The following is a 15,299-nucleotide window of genomic DNA, read 5'->3' as shown; positions in this document are numbered from 1 at the left end:
CCAGCCAAGCTCCCGGGTCAACCTCCTGGTAGAAAAGCTGATTTATGCCTGTTTATACGCATGGAAAAAAAGGAGGCAGAAGCCAAGCGCGGCATCCCTCCAAAATCTCATTGTGTTTGAGGCGGGAAGACGGCAGATAGTGGAGTCAGAAAACTTAAAGTGATAAAGTTTGCCTTGTCGCGGCGGAGAGGGCTCGGCCAGCAGGGCGAACACGGGGTTTTGCCTCACCTGTGCACGGCTGGAGCCTTTGCCGGGGCAGACAGAACCAGGGGCTCTCCCCGCGCATCCCGGCCGCAGAAACAGCCCTTACCGGGCCCGCAGGTGACAGCCCCGCGAAGGTTGCGGGATTTTCCCGTCCCTGACACTGGACCAGCCGTGCCCGGGGGGCTCGGGGAGCGCAGCCGTGCTCGGCACAGGTGTGGGGGGTGGAATCCTAAAGCTCCCAAAGCCGGCCCGTGCTCCAGCCCAGCCCATCCCTTCTCGCCCCTCCGAGGCCGGGCGCACCGGGGGATGCTGCAGGTGGAGCATCCCCCGCGGCATCCTGCGGGAAGGGAAGGCTTAAACCCCAGCTCAGGGGGCTTTTCTGCCCATCCTGCCCACGGAGGAGGGCTCGGGATTGCGGTGAGGCTTGGGACCAGGATTTTGCTCACGGGAACCTGAGTTTGCTCCTTTCAAGACGCTGCTGCACCCTCGGGGATAACAGCGCTCGGGGAGCAAGGGGGGCATGGGCTGACAGTGACTCTCCCAAAATCCTTTGGCATTGCTCAGCCCCTGCCGGATTAGCACAGCCATAGTTGGGTTGTGTTAATTTTTTTTTTCTCTCTTCCCTCTTCCTTTTTTTTTTTTTTTTTTTTTTTCTCCCAAGCCCACTGAGGCAGACAAGAGGCAAACTCAGCCATAGGAAGGTGGTTTGTGATGTCACAAGTTTGGTCTTTTCAATAAAAGCAATGGAGAAGGGTCTCCCTCCCTATATATATTAGGGGAAGCTTCTGTTCTTCATAATAAGAAGAGCAGCAAGGGAGAAAAGCACCTGCTTTTAACACCCTTTATTTAGCCTTTAGCTGTTCCAGGCAGAATCAAAGCTCTGTAGGCTGGATTTTTGAAAAGCATTGACTTTATTTTTTAAAATTTTTTATTCATTTAACTTCTCTTTTCCTTCTTTTTCTTTTTTTTTCTTTTTTTTTTTTTTTTTTTTTTTTGTTCATTTTTCTCCTTTTTAAGCATAGAACATAGTTTTGGAAGCGATTGCTGAGAAGAGCAACCACTGTTGGCCAGAGTGATCTCTGAGAGGCACAGACAGCTGTAACTCAAGGAAAAGGTGAAGTGATAAATTGAGAAGAAACTTCAGGATTCTGAGTTTATAGAGGCTATTTACTTTTCCTGAGTCTGTAAAGGATGATGTGTGTTGGTTTTTGGTGTATTTTTTTTTTTAAGAAATAATTTCTGGGGAGAGAAAATTCTAAAAATATTTGATGGAAATTTTACTTTTAACATAAGCAATGAACCTGATGAGATTATGGGGGTTGTTTTCTGGGGATGTCACGATTATTTTTAATTAGTCGAAAGGGCAGTGTAAATCAAAGACGCCTGTTAGCTATACATTTTAATTTATAGCCCACCAGGCGTTCAGGGAATTTATTTACAGCATAAACGATTTAATGTTTTCAGCATGATTTCTATTTCAGCCTTTATGGTGTTTCATTTGCCTGTGTGGTGTGGAATCTGGGCTTTTAAATCGCGTCAGCTAAACTTCAAATAACCTGCAGGTAGAAAAACGCTCTGCTTTGCGCCTCAACCCTTCCGGAGCGCCTGCTTTGACTCAGGGGCAGGATGAGAAGGAGCCGGCACGCCTCAGTGTGTTTTGTTGCGGCTGGTGATGGTGTTGGGAAAGCATTCCCTGTAAATCAGGCTGTCAGCGGCTCCGCGGGCTCCGGGAGCATCCCGGGATGCTGCGGGCACGGAGCGGCGCTCCCAGGTGTGCGGGGAGCTGGGCGAGCAGGGCATTCCCTCGGGATGGGGCTGGGGGCGAGGGCAGCGCTGCCCTGGCTCTGTCCCCGTGTCCCCCTGGAGCAGCGGGGCAGCGCCAACAGGCTGCAGAGGCGTCACCGTCGCTTTCACTGCGGTGCTGTCCCGGCATGGAAAAGTTTGGTGCCTCCAAATTTTGCGTCCGTGCCCGCCGTGTTTCGGGGATAACCGGGTTTAACCGGGATTAACCCGGGTTAGCCGGGGCTCCGGTCCCCGCACAGCCCCGCGCCCTGGCCAGGCTGAGAAGCAGGGCGAAGTGGAAGGCGAAAAAAAGGGAGAGGAGGAGAAAACTTTCCACTGGTTTACTTTTTTGGCCAGGAGCGCCTGTGTTAATAGAGCGCGAGTCCTCCCCCCAGCCCTGCCCCTGCGCTCCCCCCCTCGCCGCACAATTAATTAGCATCATTAGGAGCCGACCCTCCGGCTAATAGGGACCGGCGAGCAGCCACGGTAGGTGCAAGGAGAGGCGGCGGCAGTCCCGGGCAGCGCTCGGGGGCTTGAGCTAAAAAGCGCTCCCAGCGATGGGAGGAATCCCCGCGGCTGGGGAGACGCTGGCCCGGGGGTAAACACAGAAAGGGAGAGCTGGAAGGTGAGCGGGAGAGGAGTGCGGCTGCAGGAGATGCGGAGAGCTTGCCCGGAGTGCTCGGGGTCCGCTCAGCGCGTGTGCTGCCGGGCGCTTCCCTTTCTTCGCTCCTCTCTGGAGCAGCGCTGACTCCCAGTCTCCGTTTTGGCTGCGGGTGTCCCGCCCGGGCCCTCGCTCTCTCCGCACATGTTCCTAGGGCGCCATCTCTTTGCAAAAGCCTCCGTCCTGCCGCAGGTCTCCCAGAGGCTGCTCCGGAGCGTGTGAACATCGCGGGCTGCAGCCCAGTCCAACCTGCCGAGCCAAGCGTGATTCCCGGCCCCTTCCCAGCCCGACCTTCCCGGCCCCGGAGCCTCCCGGGGCTGCCGCTCCTCCCAGACCGCTCGGGCTCTCCAGACCTCTGCTTGCCTCTCTCCTGGTCACCGCTTGCCTCTCTCCTTGTCACCGCTTGTCTCTTTCCTTGTTGGGGACCAAAACTTTTCTCGCAGCTGGAGACGCGAACCTGACCCTTTTTTTTTATTTTTGCAGAGGTATTACTGAAAGGCAGATGTGGGGATGCGTTCCGCCTCAGCCTGTGTGTGTGCTTTGTGTGTCCGCGCGTGTTTACAGGGAAGCGAGCAGCTGAGTTGACTTTTGGGAATCTTTCCTTATCTGCAAAGAGGGCTTCTGCTGTAGCATAAAGCCCTGAGAGGGTGGCTTAGCGGACTAGAACTAAGCAGGGCTCAGGGAGCTCGCTGAACCCCGCTCTAACCCCGCTCAGACGAGAGCTGGATGCTTTTTGAACTAATACCGAGAGAGATCTTGCCTGCGGGCAGCGAGAGACAGAGAGAGGGAGGGAGGGAGGGAGGGAAAGAGGGAGGGAGAGGCAGACAGCAAGGAAGGGAGAGAGACAGAGCGAAGTTTGGAAGGAGTGAGCCGAGAGCTCAGAAAGTTTGTTTTTCCTTCAGAGCCTCGGAGCTGGTCGAGCCGGAGCGGGGACTCCTTGAGGACGGCGCTGGCGCATCTGTCCCTGGGGACTGATCTCTCTTTCCTTGCAGGTTTTTAAGCCCCAGAGGATACAATGTTCGCTAAACTCTTCCAGCAGTGGAGTTTCGCGGTGTTCCTGCTGAGTTATTCCGTGCCCTCTTACGGGAGATCAGTCGAGGGGATCAGCCGCAGACTGTAAGTTTCTCTTTTTCTTTTCTTCTTCGCCTTTTTCTTCTAAAGAAAGAAGACGGGGGCCGTGGGGATGGAGGGAAGGAGGGATGGAGGGAAGGAGGGATGGAGAGATGGAGGGAGGGAAGGAGGGATGGAGGGAAGGAGGGAAGGAGGGAGCCCAGGAGGTTCCGCAGCGCTGCCGGCTCTGTGCGGGGCTGGCCCGGGTTACCTGCCCGGGTTACCTGTCCCAGGTGCTCACCTGAGAGCCAGGAGGAGGCGTTGGGGAAGGAAAAGGGCGTTTTGCAGCTGTCTGACCTTACAGAGCTCCGGGGAAGGCGATGTGAAAGCTCAGGGGCTTCTCTTCCCACACAACTTGGGTGATTGTTGTGCAGCTGCCCGGGACCCTGGCAGGGAGCATCCCGGTTTATCCAAATGCTGTGTGTGTGTGACACTGAATTACAGACACTTCCTGGGCTCTGGCGTGGAGCCAATATTGATAGGGGTAGGGGAAACACGCAGAAGTGAGGGACATCGTGACACTGAGGTACTGAACAATTTCTTTGGACTTCTGCCACTTCAGGGGGAAAAAAAACTCCAAAGGGAGTCCAGTATCTTACTTATAGGCAGAGGCATATTTTTTGATAAATGATAGTGTAACTTAAGACAGTCTGTTCAGGAAATGACCTTTTTGCTTCTTCCAAAATAATCAGCCTGGTTTATAGTAATGCCCGTACACAAAGTGCAGGAGAGGGCTCTGTGCTGATGTAGGAGCAGCTCTCTCACACATCCAACTCGCTGGCTTTCTCTGGACTTGCATCAGATTTTCTAAGGAAGAAACACCTCAGCCACACTGGGGAGGGCTGTATTGTTATTCAGTTCCAAAGGAAGCCAAGTTGGAGAAAGAGTGCTGGAAAACCCGATCACAACTTACAGGGAAACATGACACAGCAAACAATTTCAGATGGGTTTCCTTGTAAATGTTTTATTGCATACATAAAGAAAAGATCTCCAAATAGCATTTACTCTGCCAGTTAAGCAACACACATAATAATAATAATGATAATTTTAAAAAAACCCCAAACACCCAAAAGAAAAAAAAATAATTACCCCACGTGAAGCGACTTCAGACACACCTAAAGTTTGGCACCAGGTAGAGAGCTATTACAAATCTCCTACAGCAAATTGTGTAGAACATGTTATTGCTGATAATGTTACAGTGTATTATTCTCAGTCCATTAACTTTTAACTGTTTTGTACTCCTGAAAGCTGTTCTTGGGCTATTTCTTACTTTTGGGACCATATTATATAGAGAAATCAAACTTCAGTTTCAAAAATAAATAAAAAAAAGAAAATAGCTGAAGTGCAGTTAGATGCTGTTATTTTCTTGGCTAGGAAACTCTGAACTGGATCTAAGCCAAAATTGGTTATAAAAAAAGAAAAAGATTTGCAGAGAAATACTCTTTCTCTTTTTGAAGTTAGCATAGTTCTAACACTTGTTTTTAAAGGTCAGGATTCCCAACTTCCCCATTCTGTCCTGACAGGGGGGAAGAAAAGTGTAAGCTAACCAGTGAAAAGGCATTTCTCAGCCCCCTCTTTGCTCTGGCATGTAAAACACACACAAGAAACCAGTCAGCTGTCAGTTAGTGGCACTCGTGTAGTTTTGTTTGTGGGCACAGCACAAACACAGACACCACACTCAAACATGTGTCCTGTTTTAATATCACCACAAACCATTCCTAGAGTTAATGGTTAATAACTCATTTAGCTTTGAGATTTTTTTCTCTCAGTCAAAAACTTCAGCCAATAGTGGATGAAAATACTGAAGCACATTATTATAGACATGCAAAAATAATCAAAATTACATAGGCCTGATTCTACAGACTTTGCTGAAGCGAAAAGCTCATGGCAAGCAGCAGCAAATTTTCCCAAGAAAAGGTTTCCAGACATGTTATTTGTTATAGGAGTGCTTTAGCTGCTAAAGAACTTCTGAGAAACCAGTAATGTCTCAAAATGAAATTACATATTTTTATCATCATGTCCAGACATCGCAGCATCATGTCCCTAGATCTGTTCAAAATATTTTTCTGAAGCCTGAGATAGGTTGAGCAGATTTCCCTCCCTTTGGAGTCAGTGGCAAGGGCACTCACAGTCTTGCAAAATACAGAGAGCTGACTGAATCCTCCTCAGTTATTTTGCTGAATTTAGGATCAGACCCAACATGAACAGTCAAGGATAATAACAGCTAAATAAGAGCAGCTCTCTGAGATAGAAGTGGTAGCTTGAAGAATGTTGCCTTTTAGAAACACTAGATATCTCAAGGAAAAAAAAAAAAAAAAAAAAAAAAAAAAAAAAAAAAAAAAAAAAGGAATGTGCCTGAAAAGAGCAGCTTATCTGGAAGTACGTGAAGTCAGGATAGTCACAAGTCATGGATTTCTGCTGCTCTCCCCATGAGGAGACACTCAGCCTCATGTGTACAGAGTGTACTTGGATCCAGTAATTAGTTTGGATGCTCTGGTCAAGTACAAACCATCAACATCCCTCCCTCAAAAGTGTCTGCCACATGTAAGCTTAGCATTTACTGCTCTTGGTTTGGGTACAGGATCCTTCTCCTTGGAGGAGAGGTGTGTTATACAGAAGGATGGAAGGGACCTCTAGTGGGTCATCTTAACCCTAACAGCCTGACGTTTTTTTCCATATTGTGGCCAATATGTGGATGCAATCATTGCAGCCTCCATTGCCTTCCTGCTCTGAGTGTGTGGGTGAGATATTGTTGATATCTCCATTATGAAGCACTCCTTACATGAGTCCTCTTGGGCAAGCCTTTCTCCATGGCTTACAAACACAGGAGCTGTTTGAATAACTGAGGCAGAAAGAGGCAGGAGGTCACAGAGATATGTATCTACCACATCTTTGTTTCAAGGAGGTTTTTTTTGGTCTAGAGTATACAAAGGAAGCTGGTAGGCAAAATGTAATCCTTAAGTCTGGCTGAGTAATAGAAGTCATGTGAAATGTAACACTACATAATGTTATACAATCATCTGGAATAGCAGAATGTTATTTGGGGCCAGACTTGATGCTAAATATCATACAGACATTTAAAGAGAAACCTTCCCTCTTTGGCACACCAGTGCCTCACACGTCAATCCCTGCATTATTTTGGAAATGCATACTCACTCAAGATGTAGATCTTGTAATGCTCTCTGACTGCCTTGTGTGTACTGGAACCAAATGTTTAGCTCTCAGCTCTGTAAAATGGAATAGGCTTTCAATCAAGAGCACTTTAATAACAGGCTTTGGAGAGTCGAGATTTTGTCACAGTGGGGAAGTTGACCAAATACACATTAGAGGATTAAGGCAGCTTTGGGTTGTCTGTGATAGAAGGAATTATCCTTGGTAGTTCACAAGAGGCAGTAGGAAAGCTTTGCTCATCACACAAGACACCGGTTTACACTCCCTAAAGAAGAGAGATTTCATACATTTTCTATGAACTAGGAGGGTGAAAGCAGAACTGCATTTCCCATGGAAATTTGCTGAGAAAACAGGCTCCTGAAGCTCAGAATGTAACCCGAGTCACACTGGACAGCCTGACAGGCAGCACAGAGGCAGTCAGGGTGAACATGGGGTGCTGGGCTTGCCACTCAGGCTGACCCTAATGAGAAGGGTGTTGGAGATGGCTCTTGTTCAAAAAACTTCTGAGGCAGATCACAAGCTTGTGCTAATGGTCACAGCTGCACTGAAGGGAAAGACAATATAGGATCAGCTGAATGCATTATCACATTGCATTTTTGCTTAGGGACATTTAGAAGAGGGGCATAAAATATTTAGGAGAGGGGCATAAAGGCTGAAGTCATCCAAAACTGATTTTGGGACACTTAAACCACAGACAATATTTGATGACATGCACTCACAAGCCTCTGTGTATGCAGAGCTGATTTTGAGCAAGATTTTGACAGTCATCTTCCAGTCTCATTGTGGAATGGGGGAAAGCTGCTGTTTGAATTTTGCACTGAGCAATAGAGATGTAGTATCACTTCAATCCATCACTTGAACCCAATACTCAAAAAGTATATTATATAATACTCTACAAGACAGAAATTGAAGGGGATGCTCTTAGTGCTCTTAGAACAGAGCTGCCTTGAAATTGCCAACTACCCATAGCTCTGCTGTTGATCAAGTCATAAACCTGACGAGTTTGGCTGAGGGGACTGAGAAAGAGAACCTGCAGAACACTCCCAAATATTTTGCATTTTCAAATCTGGAAATGGAGCAGGAAAAAGAGGGATGGGATGGAAGGAATATTCACTCTCAGTGATGTGTCTTCTTCCAGTTCACCTGCATGCAGAAACCACTTCTCATCCAGCTAACTGACCAAATGATTGTAGGAATAGCAAGGCAATGAATGGATTTTCTTTGGCCAGTGAGAATCCAGTCACATGCCATATCCTGATGCAAGAGGAGAGATTCCATGGCCAAACTCTGCATGCTGGAGTAGAGCAATTGGAAGGATGAACTGCATTATTGTATTCATGGGAACATAGCTAAAATCCCAGCTTGTGCTCTGTCTGTGGTTCGCAGCACAGCTGTGCATCTATTCCACTTCAAGAAAAAGGCATGTATTTTCTCACATTTTCCCTGGTTATTTATTATCCAGGTGTCATTTGTAGCTTCTTTCCTCAGATGTTTAATGCATTCCTTGCCAGTACAACATCTCTAAAAGACAGATAGCTACTCAGCTCCCAGTTCCTTGAAAACAAGGCAGAGCTCAGTGTACCAAAAGGTCAGGATGAACTCTGGAGAAACCACTCTAAAAAAACAAGGATGCTCTTGAAGAAGATCTAGTGAAGAGGGTTAGCATAAAATTCAAACAGCACAGCATACAAGAAATTTGGCCCCAAAAATTCACACTTCAAGCAATACTAGGAGGGCATCTAAAGCCATAATTAGACACAAGTGAGCAAGCAGTAAATCCACAGGAGTGGCTGAGGCTCTTCTCTGCTGATGCTCAGGCTGCCTCCTTGGATAGCTCATTATGAAGTGCCTGTGCTTTAGGCACCCAAATTCAAATATTTTTCCCTTACACTCCTGCATTTGCACTTATTTCAATGTAGGAGTAAAATGCACTTTTATGTGCTTGTTTATGTTTTTGAAGTACATGACTGAGCAGAAGAGAATCACCAGAATGATGCTGTATAAACACCGCTTCCAGCTCCAGCACAAGTGCTGGGTTTCCCCTCTCTTGCTGCATTATCTGACCCTTTAGTTTTCCTATCTCTGAGTAGGAGAGATAGGAACTGCCTTCCTGCTTTTACTGCCCCAAGTGTGATATATTAAAAGTCATGATGCTTTCCTAGAACAGGGCAGTGACTAATCCAGCTCCCGTGGTGTGTGATCGGTCAGCTGAGAATTATTACCCGCTTAGGTCTTTCTCTTCTCTGCTGACAGCAGCTACCCTGAGGATGAAGCAGGACTTGCTCCAGCACTCTGGCTTCACTGGATGGCTCCAAGCCTGGTACATGGTCACTGTGGACACCACAGCCAGAGAAGAGAGGAGCTTTGCCAAACACTGGGCAATAACCAAATCCTAAACATTTTTCCCCCTCTCCTCTCTTTTCTCCCTTTAGCAAACGGGCTGTATCAGAGCACCAGCTACTTCATGACAAGGGCAAGTCAATCCAAGACTTAAGAAGAAGAATATTCCTCCAAAATTTAATCGAAGGTGTCAATACTGCAGAGATCCGTGCAACGTCGGAGGTGTCACCGAACCCCAAACCTGCCACCAACACCAAGAACTACCCTGTCCGCTTTGGCAGTGAGGATGAGGGCAGATACCTCACTCAGGAGACAAACAAATCACAGACCTACAAGGAGCAGCCCCTGAAGGCGTCAGGGAAGAAAAAGAAAGCAAAGCCTGGAAAACGTAAGGAGCAAGAGAAGAAAAAGAGGCGAACCCGCTCAGCTTGGCTAAATCCTGGCTCGTACGGCGACATCGTGACCGAGAGCCCACTCTTGGACATCTCTGTTACTACACACAATCAAACTTTAAGGTAATTCTGCTGTATTCTTTTGGGGAGCATGCCATGTGTTTAACTGAAGTTGTTGTCCCTGGGTGGGAGAGGCTGAGGCCAAGGCCTTGCTCAAATTGGGAGTAAAAGCAGATTTTTGTGCTCATGACCTGGCAGTGGCTTTTCAAGCACAGTCTCTGCAGGTAAGTGCCTCTCCCACCTTGCACTGGGGACAGAGCATTTCTTTCCTATGAGACACAATTCACATAAATAACTTATTGCCAAAATCTGCTTCCTGAAGCTGAGTAGCAAGTGAAGGTAATTCTGTAAAAAGGAAACACATCACAGTCAATTAATTTTCCCTTCCTGCTTTAACCTTAGTGCATCTCACATCATATCTTGGTCCCACACTTGGGCCTCAGCAGATTGAGAGCTTTGACTTTTATTTAAGGCCTTGCATCCATAAAATGGAGAAGTTTTCTCTCCTTCCTCTCAACACCTCCCCTTTTTGGCAACTTTCCTACCCTTGCTTTACAGTTTTTCATTTCACAGTTTAACCTTAGGGGAGAACATGGAAAAATTCTCTCTCAGTAATATCTGCAAACAACGCAGACCGGCCTTTCACCATAAAATTTTCCCTGCCATTAGGATTTTCTAATTCAGCTCCATCCTTTTGCCAGCTTGTGAAGCAATTACATTGCTGCTTAAAAATGTTTGGCATTGCTCTTGGAGAGGGACAGGCTTCCCTCATGCATGACAGCAAAGGGTTTTTAGGGCAGTGGCCTGGAGACATCAGCCTAAATGTCCCAAGTGAATCATCCCCTTGCAGTCATCTCAGCTTGAGTGGAAATCTGCACACTTAGAGACAAAGCCAAGGATTCCACTCTTCATTCCTCCTCAAATGTTTGCATTTCATCAGCAAAACTCCATCCTTTTCTCTCCTCCTGCCCTTCACCTTGGCAGAAGAGAGACATTTGAGCAGTGCCACTTGTTTGCAGCAAATCCCTTGGAAAGAGACACCAGCTGTGGGATTTACTGAAAATCCAACCTGGGTTTAGTTTCACAGGCCACAGTTTGCAATGTGCGCCATCGCCTCAGCTCGTGCTGGCATCTACAGGAGCTGCCAACACCTGGGGCTGGGCACTCAGACCATGGGCCAGGATATCCCTGACATAAACCAGGGTATCCCAGACCATGGGCCAGGGTATCCCTGACCATCAACCAGGGTATCCCTGACATAAACCAGGATATCCCTGACATAAACCAGGGTATCCCAGACCATGGGTCAGGATATCCCAGACCACAAACCAGGATATCCAGACCATAAACCAGGATATCCCAGACCATAAACCAGGGTATCCCAGACCATGGGCCAGGGTATCCCAGACCATGGGCCAGGGTATCCCAGACCATGGGCTAGGGTATCCCTGACCATAAACCAGGGTATCCCAGACCATAAACCAGGGTATCCCTGACCATAAACCAGGGTATCCCTCACCATCAACCAGGGTATCCCTGACATAAACCAGGATATCCCTGACATAAACCAGGGTATCCCAGACCATGGGTCAGGATATCCCAGACCACAAACCAGGATATCCAGACCATAAACCAGGATATCCCAGACCATAAACCAGGATATCCCAGACCATGGGCCAGGGTATCCCAGACCATGGGCCAGGGTATCCCTGACCATGGGCCAGGGTATCCCGGACCATAAAAGAAATCTAGAATGTAGAAAAAAACATCCTAGGAATTTCAGCAGTTCATTTTCTTGCTGTGCCGTCTTTGGTGTCCATCTAATGGGATATATAAAAGAGCTGCAGGTACAACCCTGCTGATTTTCTCAGTTCAGCCTTTCTGTTTGAAGTGTGTCTGGGTGGCTGAAGGCTCTCAGCTTTACTGTGGAGCCCAACATCCAAATGCAGCATTTCTCACAGATTCCTAAAAATGACCTGCATTTCAGATAATTAATTGGAGATTATTAAACAAGGAGAATCCTTTAAAAAAGGAAAAGGGAACTCCTCCTTCACAACTACAGAGAACATGTTGATTCAGCCCTAACAAACTTCTAGTACCTGAGTTTTTAGTTATCTCAGTAGGCTGGCAAAAGATATGAACTTTGAGCATGATTTTCACTGTATCTCTGTGCTTCTTTTCTGCTGGATTAAATCTTCATGCCAATTCTCTTTAAACAGTCTTGTAAACAAAATTTTGGGTTTAGGTCTAAAAAAAATGCACAACAATAATATAAACTCTAGATCTTTTTGCTTACTACAAGGAGTATCTCATGGAAGAAGCCAAACTTGCTAAAACTAAGTCCAAATCACAGAATGCAGCTTGCAAATTATCATTAGTACAGAGCCCACTGTCAAGATGTGGCTGAGCTTAAACTTTTAAACCAAGCCTAAAATCCAGGCTAAAATGAAAATATCACCCTCCTAGAAGTAGACTTGAGTAGTGCAGACACACACACATACAGAGCCATGCTGTATTAATTATGTGCCATTGTTACACCTCTTGGAGTAAATCCTGAAATGGACCTTAAATTGTTAGAGGAAGAGCTTCATGCTAGCATTTCCATCCCAGGCACTTTCAAAGTTATTTCTCATGGACATTCCAGCTATATTTCCATTTAAATTAAATTAAGGTGCTCTTACTTAATTTCCAAGAAAACCTTTTAAATGGATAAACTCCCAAATGATAGATGTACCTTCCCTTTTAATGTGCATGCTAATAAAACCTTTTAAAGTCTCCAGGAGCTGAGTTTTGTTGTGTCTCACATCCCATGGGGATGTTACCCCCAGCTCTGGTGATCAGTCCTGCAGCAGAGGGAATCCCCACTCCATCCTGTATCTCCACATTCCACCCTCGAGTGCTTCCCAGGGAACCCCTAAAAAACACATGTGCTGCTCACAGGGACAGGAGGGGCAAAAGCACCTCAACCCTTCAGCATTTCCTGCAGCACCTCGTGTTGGAGTACAGGGAGTCCACTGAAAGCTCTGCTTTGTTCTCATGGGGAGAGAGCTCGCAGCAGCCTGCAGCATCCCCGGGAAAGCTCCCAGCCGATTGCTGGATGCAGCAGGAGCTGCAGGGTGACAGCATGGCATGGCTGCTTTCTCTCAGGACCAAGCAGTCTGGCTCCAAGAGAGAAAGGTTCAGGATTAGAGGGTTATTATTCAGGATTATTTTCACTCAGTCAGGCACAGGAGGAGATGCTATCAAGGGTGTGCCTGCTCCGAGCCCTGTGATTTGCTCACACACACCACAGCCTAAGGGGTGGTCTATCAGTGAGAAAAAGAGACCAAATAAGCTCCATGGCACTGTTTCAATCAGAACATGGCATCACACCCCAGCAGAATTACAAGGACTACTTTTTTTTTTTTTTCAGCAATTGACATTTTTATCATAGGGTGATACAATTCTTCTTGCTGTAGCATCACAAATCTCCTTGCATGAGGGTCTAAATAAAGAAAAAGAAAAGACCCTTTCCGTTCCTCTGAGGGTGACAAACTGTGGGTCATCACACTCCTAGAGGGGTTGCATTGAGAAAAACATAACAGAGATCTTGAATAAATGTCTAAAACTGTGACATGGTCAAACAACCACTGGCAGATAGTTACTAGCAGGGCACATCTGTTACAGTCTGTGGCACTCTTGATATTGATTCTATGTCCACACATTTGAAGTGAAAAAGTGAATATTAATTAATTTTTCTGTTTTTCCTGTCGCTTCTTGTCTTTGCAGGAGGCGCTGACGTTTTCAGCAAGAGATATTTGGAAGACACATTGCAGTATTCTGTAATAGTGAACATATGGGAAGTATTAAAATATTTATTACCTGTAAATATTGTAAATGCTCAGAATAAAACCTTTTCCCCCCATTGCTCTCTGAAACTGCACATTTGGTTATTGTGAATTTTCCTTTTTTTTTTTTTTTTGGCTAAGGCTAAGACAATTCTTATTGTCCCATTTACCATAATTTATTTTGTTGACTGGTGTATTTATTTTGTGAACGTATCTTGGTGCTGCTGACTTTCTATATTTTTTGTAACATAATGCACTTTAGATATACATATTGAGTACATTGATAACTGACATAAAATGTTCCTGTTTTGTGGTTGATTTCAATGAATGCCTACATACAATTGTCCAAACTGATTTTCCTTTGTGCATGTATAATAGCAGTATTTTAAAATTTGTAAAGAATGTCTAATAAAATATAATCTAATTAAACCATGACTCAGAAGGAAAAATGCGTTTTTTGGGTAATTTCAAGGGCAGGAACAATTCTTTTATATTTGCTACATCTGAAAATTGTTTTAAATGTAATGTGTTTACATTGGTCTAAACTCCCACATTTTCACATTAGCTTTCACTTAAAGATCACTCAGAACGTGTTTTTGTTCCAGTGCTCTATTTCAAGTTAGTTTGGTCGCTGAACAACCTGGGGGTGGAAAAATGGTCCCAGTGCAGGGAAACAGATTCCAAAGCTGCCCAGGCCCAGAATCCCAAATTTGGCTCTCCATGGATGAGACCAGCTAAGAGAGAGACCCCCTTAAGACTTCATATCCACTGGCAGAAGGAAACACAAGAAAAAACTCATGGTCTATCCCTTTTTCTTGCTTTTATCCCTTTCAAATCACAGCAACTGCTGTGGGGGCAACCTGAGTAAAGGGAATTGTTTCACAGAGATATCTGAACTTCGCAGAGTCCAACTGAATTTCCTCTGTCCCGCTCCTTCAACACCAGCAGCACCAGAAACAAGGCAAGCATGGAAAAATAAATTACAAATCCTGGGAATTCTGAGATAGTTCTTGTAATTGTTGCTCTGTCCTGTAGTTGCCAAACTTTTCCTTTCTTCCTCTTCTTTCCCTTTTTTTTTTAAGTGCCATCTTTTTCCATTGCCAAAGTACAGCCATCATGTAATATAAACCAGATGTATTTCTGCTCCCTACCCAATCTTGCAGAAAAACTACCTCCAAGAAAATACTAAAAGCAGGAAAACTTGAGAAAAAAATGACCCATCCTTCCCAATCTGCTTCTCTGAAGTGTGAAATTCAACTCTTCATTATGTCCAGTTAATTACAGCAGCCACAGAGCACATGCGTCCTGTTTCCTTTTCAGATGAAAAATATTATACATGATGAAGCACAGCACTAAGGAAAAAAGGCAGGGTTTATGCACATTTTTGACTTGGCCTCCTTGCACATCCTGCCTATTTATAGCATCCAGCTAATGCTTGGATTTATACAACTGAAGTTAACTGCGACACGTTCAGAAGACAATTTTGTATCTCGGGATTACCAGCGTATCCCAGCTGGAGCTAAAACTGAAATCTCTGGTGGTCAGAGGCAATTTATCTTCATCAGAGAGGATGAGCCTTGGCAGACAGGGGCCCAAAGAGCAAAAACCAAACCAAACCCCCAAGTGCTTAACCTTGGCCTCCTCATAAGAGGAAAACTGATTTTGAAGTGTCTCCTCTCTGCCCTGTATCCTTCCACCATCCATTAAGGACTTGTGATTTTTTTCCTGGTTTCCTAGAGGTAAAATCTGCAA

General features: G+C 45.8%; 1 protein-coding gene across 1 annotated transcript; it reads left to right on the top strand.

Annotated features, from left to right (window-relative positions):
* Positions 1-1,159: 1,159 nt before the first annotated feature.
* On the top strand, positions 1,160-13,979 carry PTHLH (parathyroid hormone like hormone). The gene is made up of 4 exons (XM_063155826.1): positions 1,160-1,318; positions 3,640-3,763; positions 9,361-9,783; positions 13,489-13,979. Exons 2-4 carry the CDS (start codon positions 3,663-3,665, stop codon positions 13,496-13,498), a joined length of 534 nt encoding a protein of 177 aa, XP_063011896.1. The 5' UTR covers positions 1,160-1,318; positions 3,640-3,662; the 3' UTR covers positions 13,499-13,979.
* Positions 13,980-15,299: the final 1,320 nt, after the last annotated feature.

This window comes from Melospiza melodia, chromosome 4 (genome assembly GCF_035770615.1).
Source record: "Melospiza melodia melodia isolate bMelMel2 chromosome 4, bMelMel2.pri, whole genome shotgun sequence".
Lineage (NCBI taxonomy): Eukaryota > Metazoa > Chordata > Aves > Passeriformes > Passerellidae > Melospiza > Melospiza melodia.
Note: the sequence above shows the minus strand (reverse complement) of the source record. Positions and strands in the feature narration are given on the sequence as shown.

Excerpts from the sequence above, each read along its gene's own strand:
- PTHLH (XM_063155826.1), top strand. The coding sequence starts at position 3,663 with ATGTTCGCTAAACTCTTCCAGCAGTGGAGTTTCGCGGTGTTCCTGCTG. Across the intron at positions 3,764-9,360 it reads GAGGGGATCAGCCGCAGACT|CAAACGGGCTGTATCAGAGC; the intron begins GTAAGTTTCTCT and ends TTCTCCCTTTAG.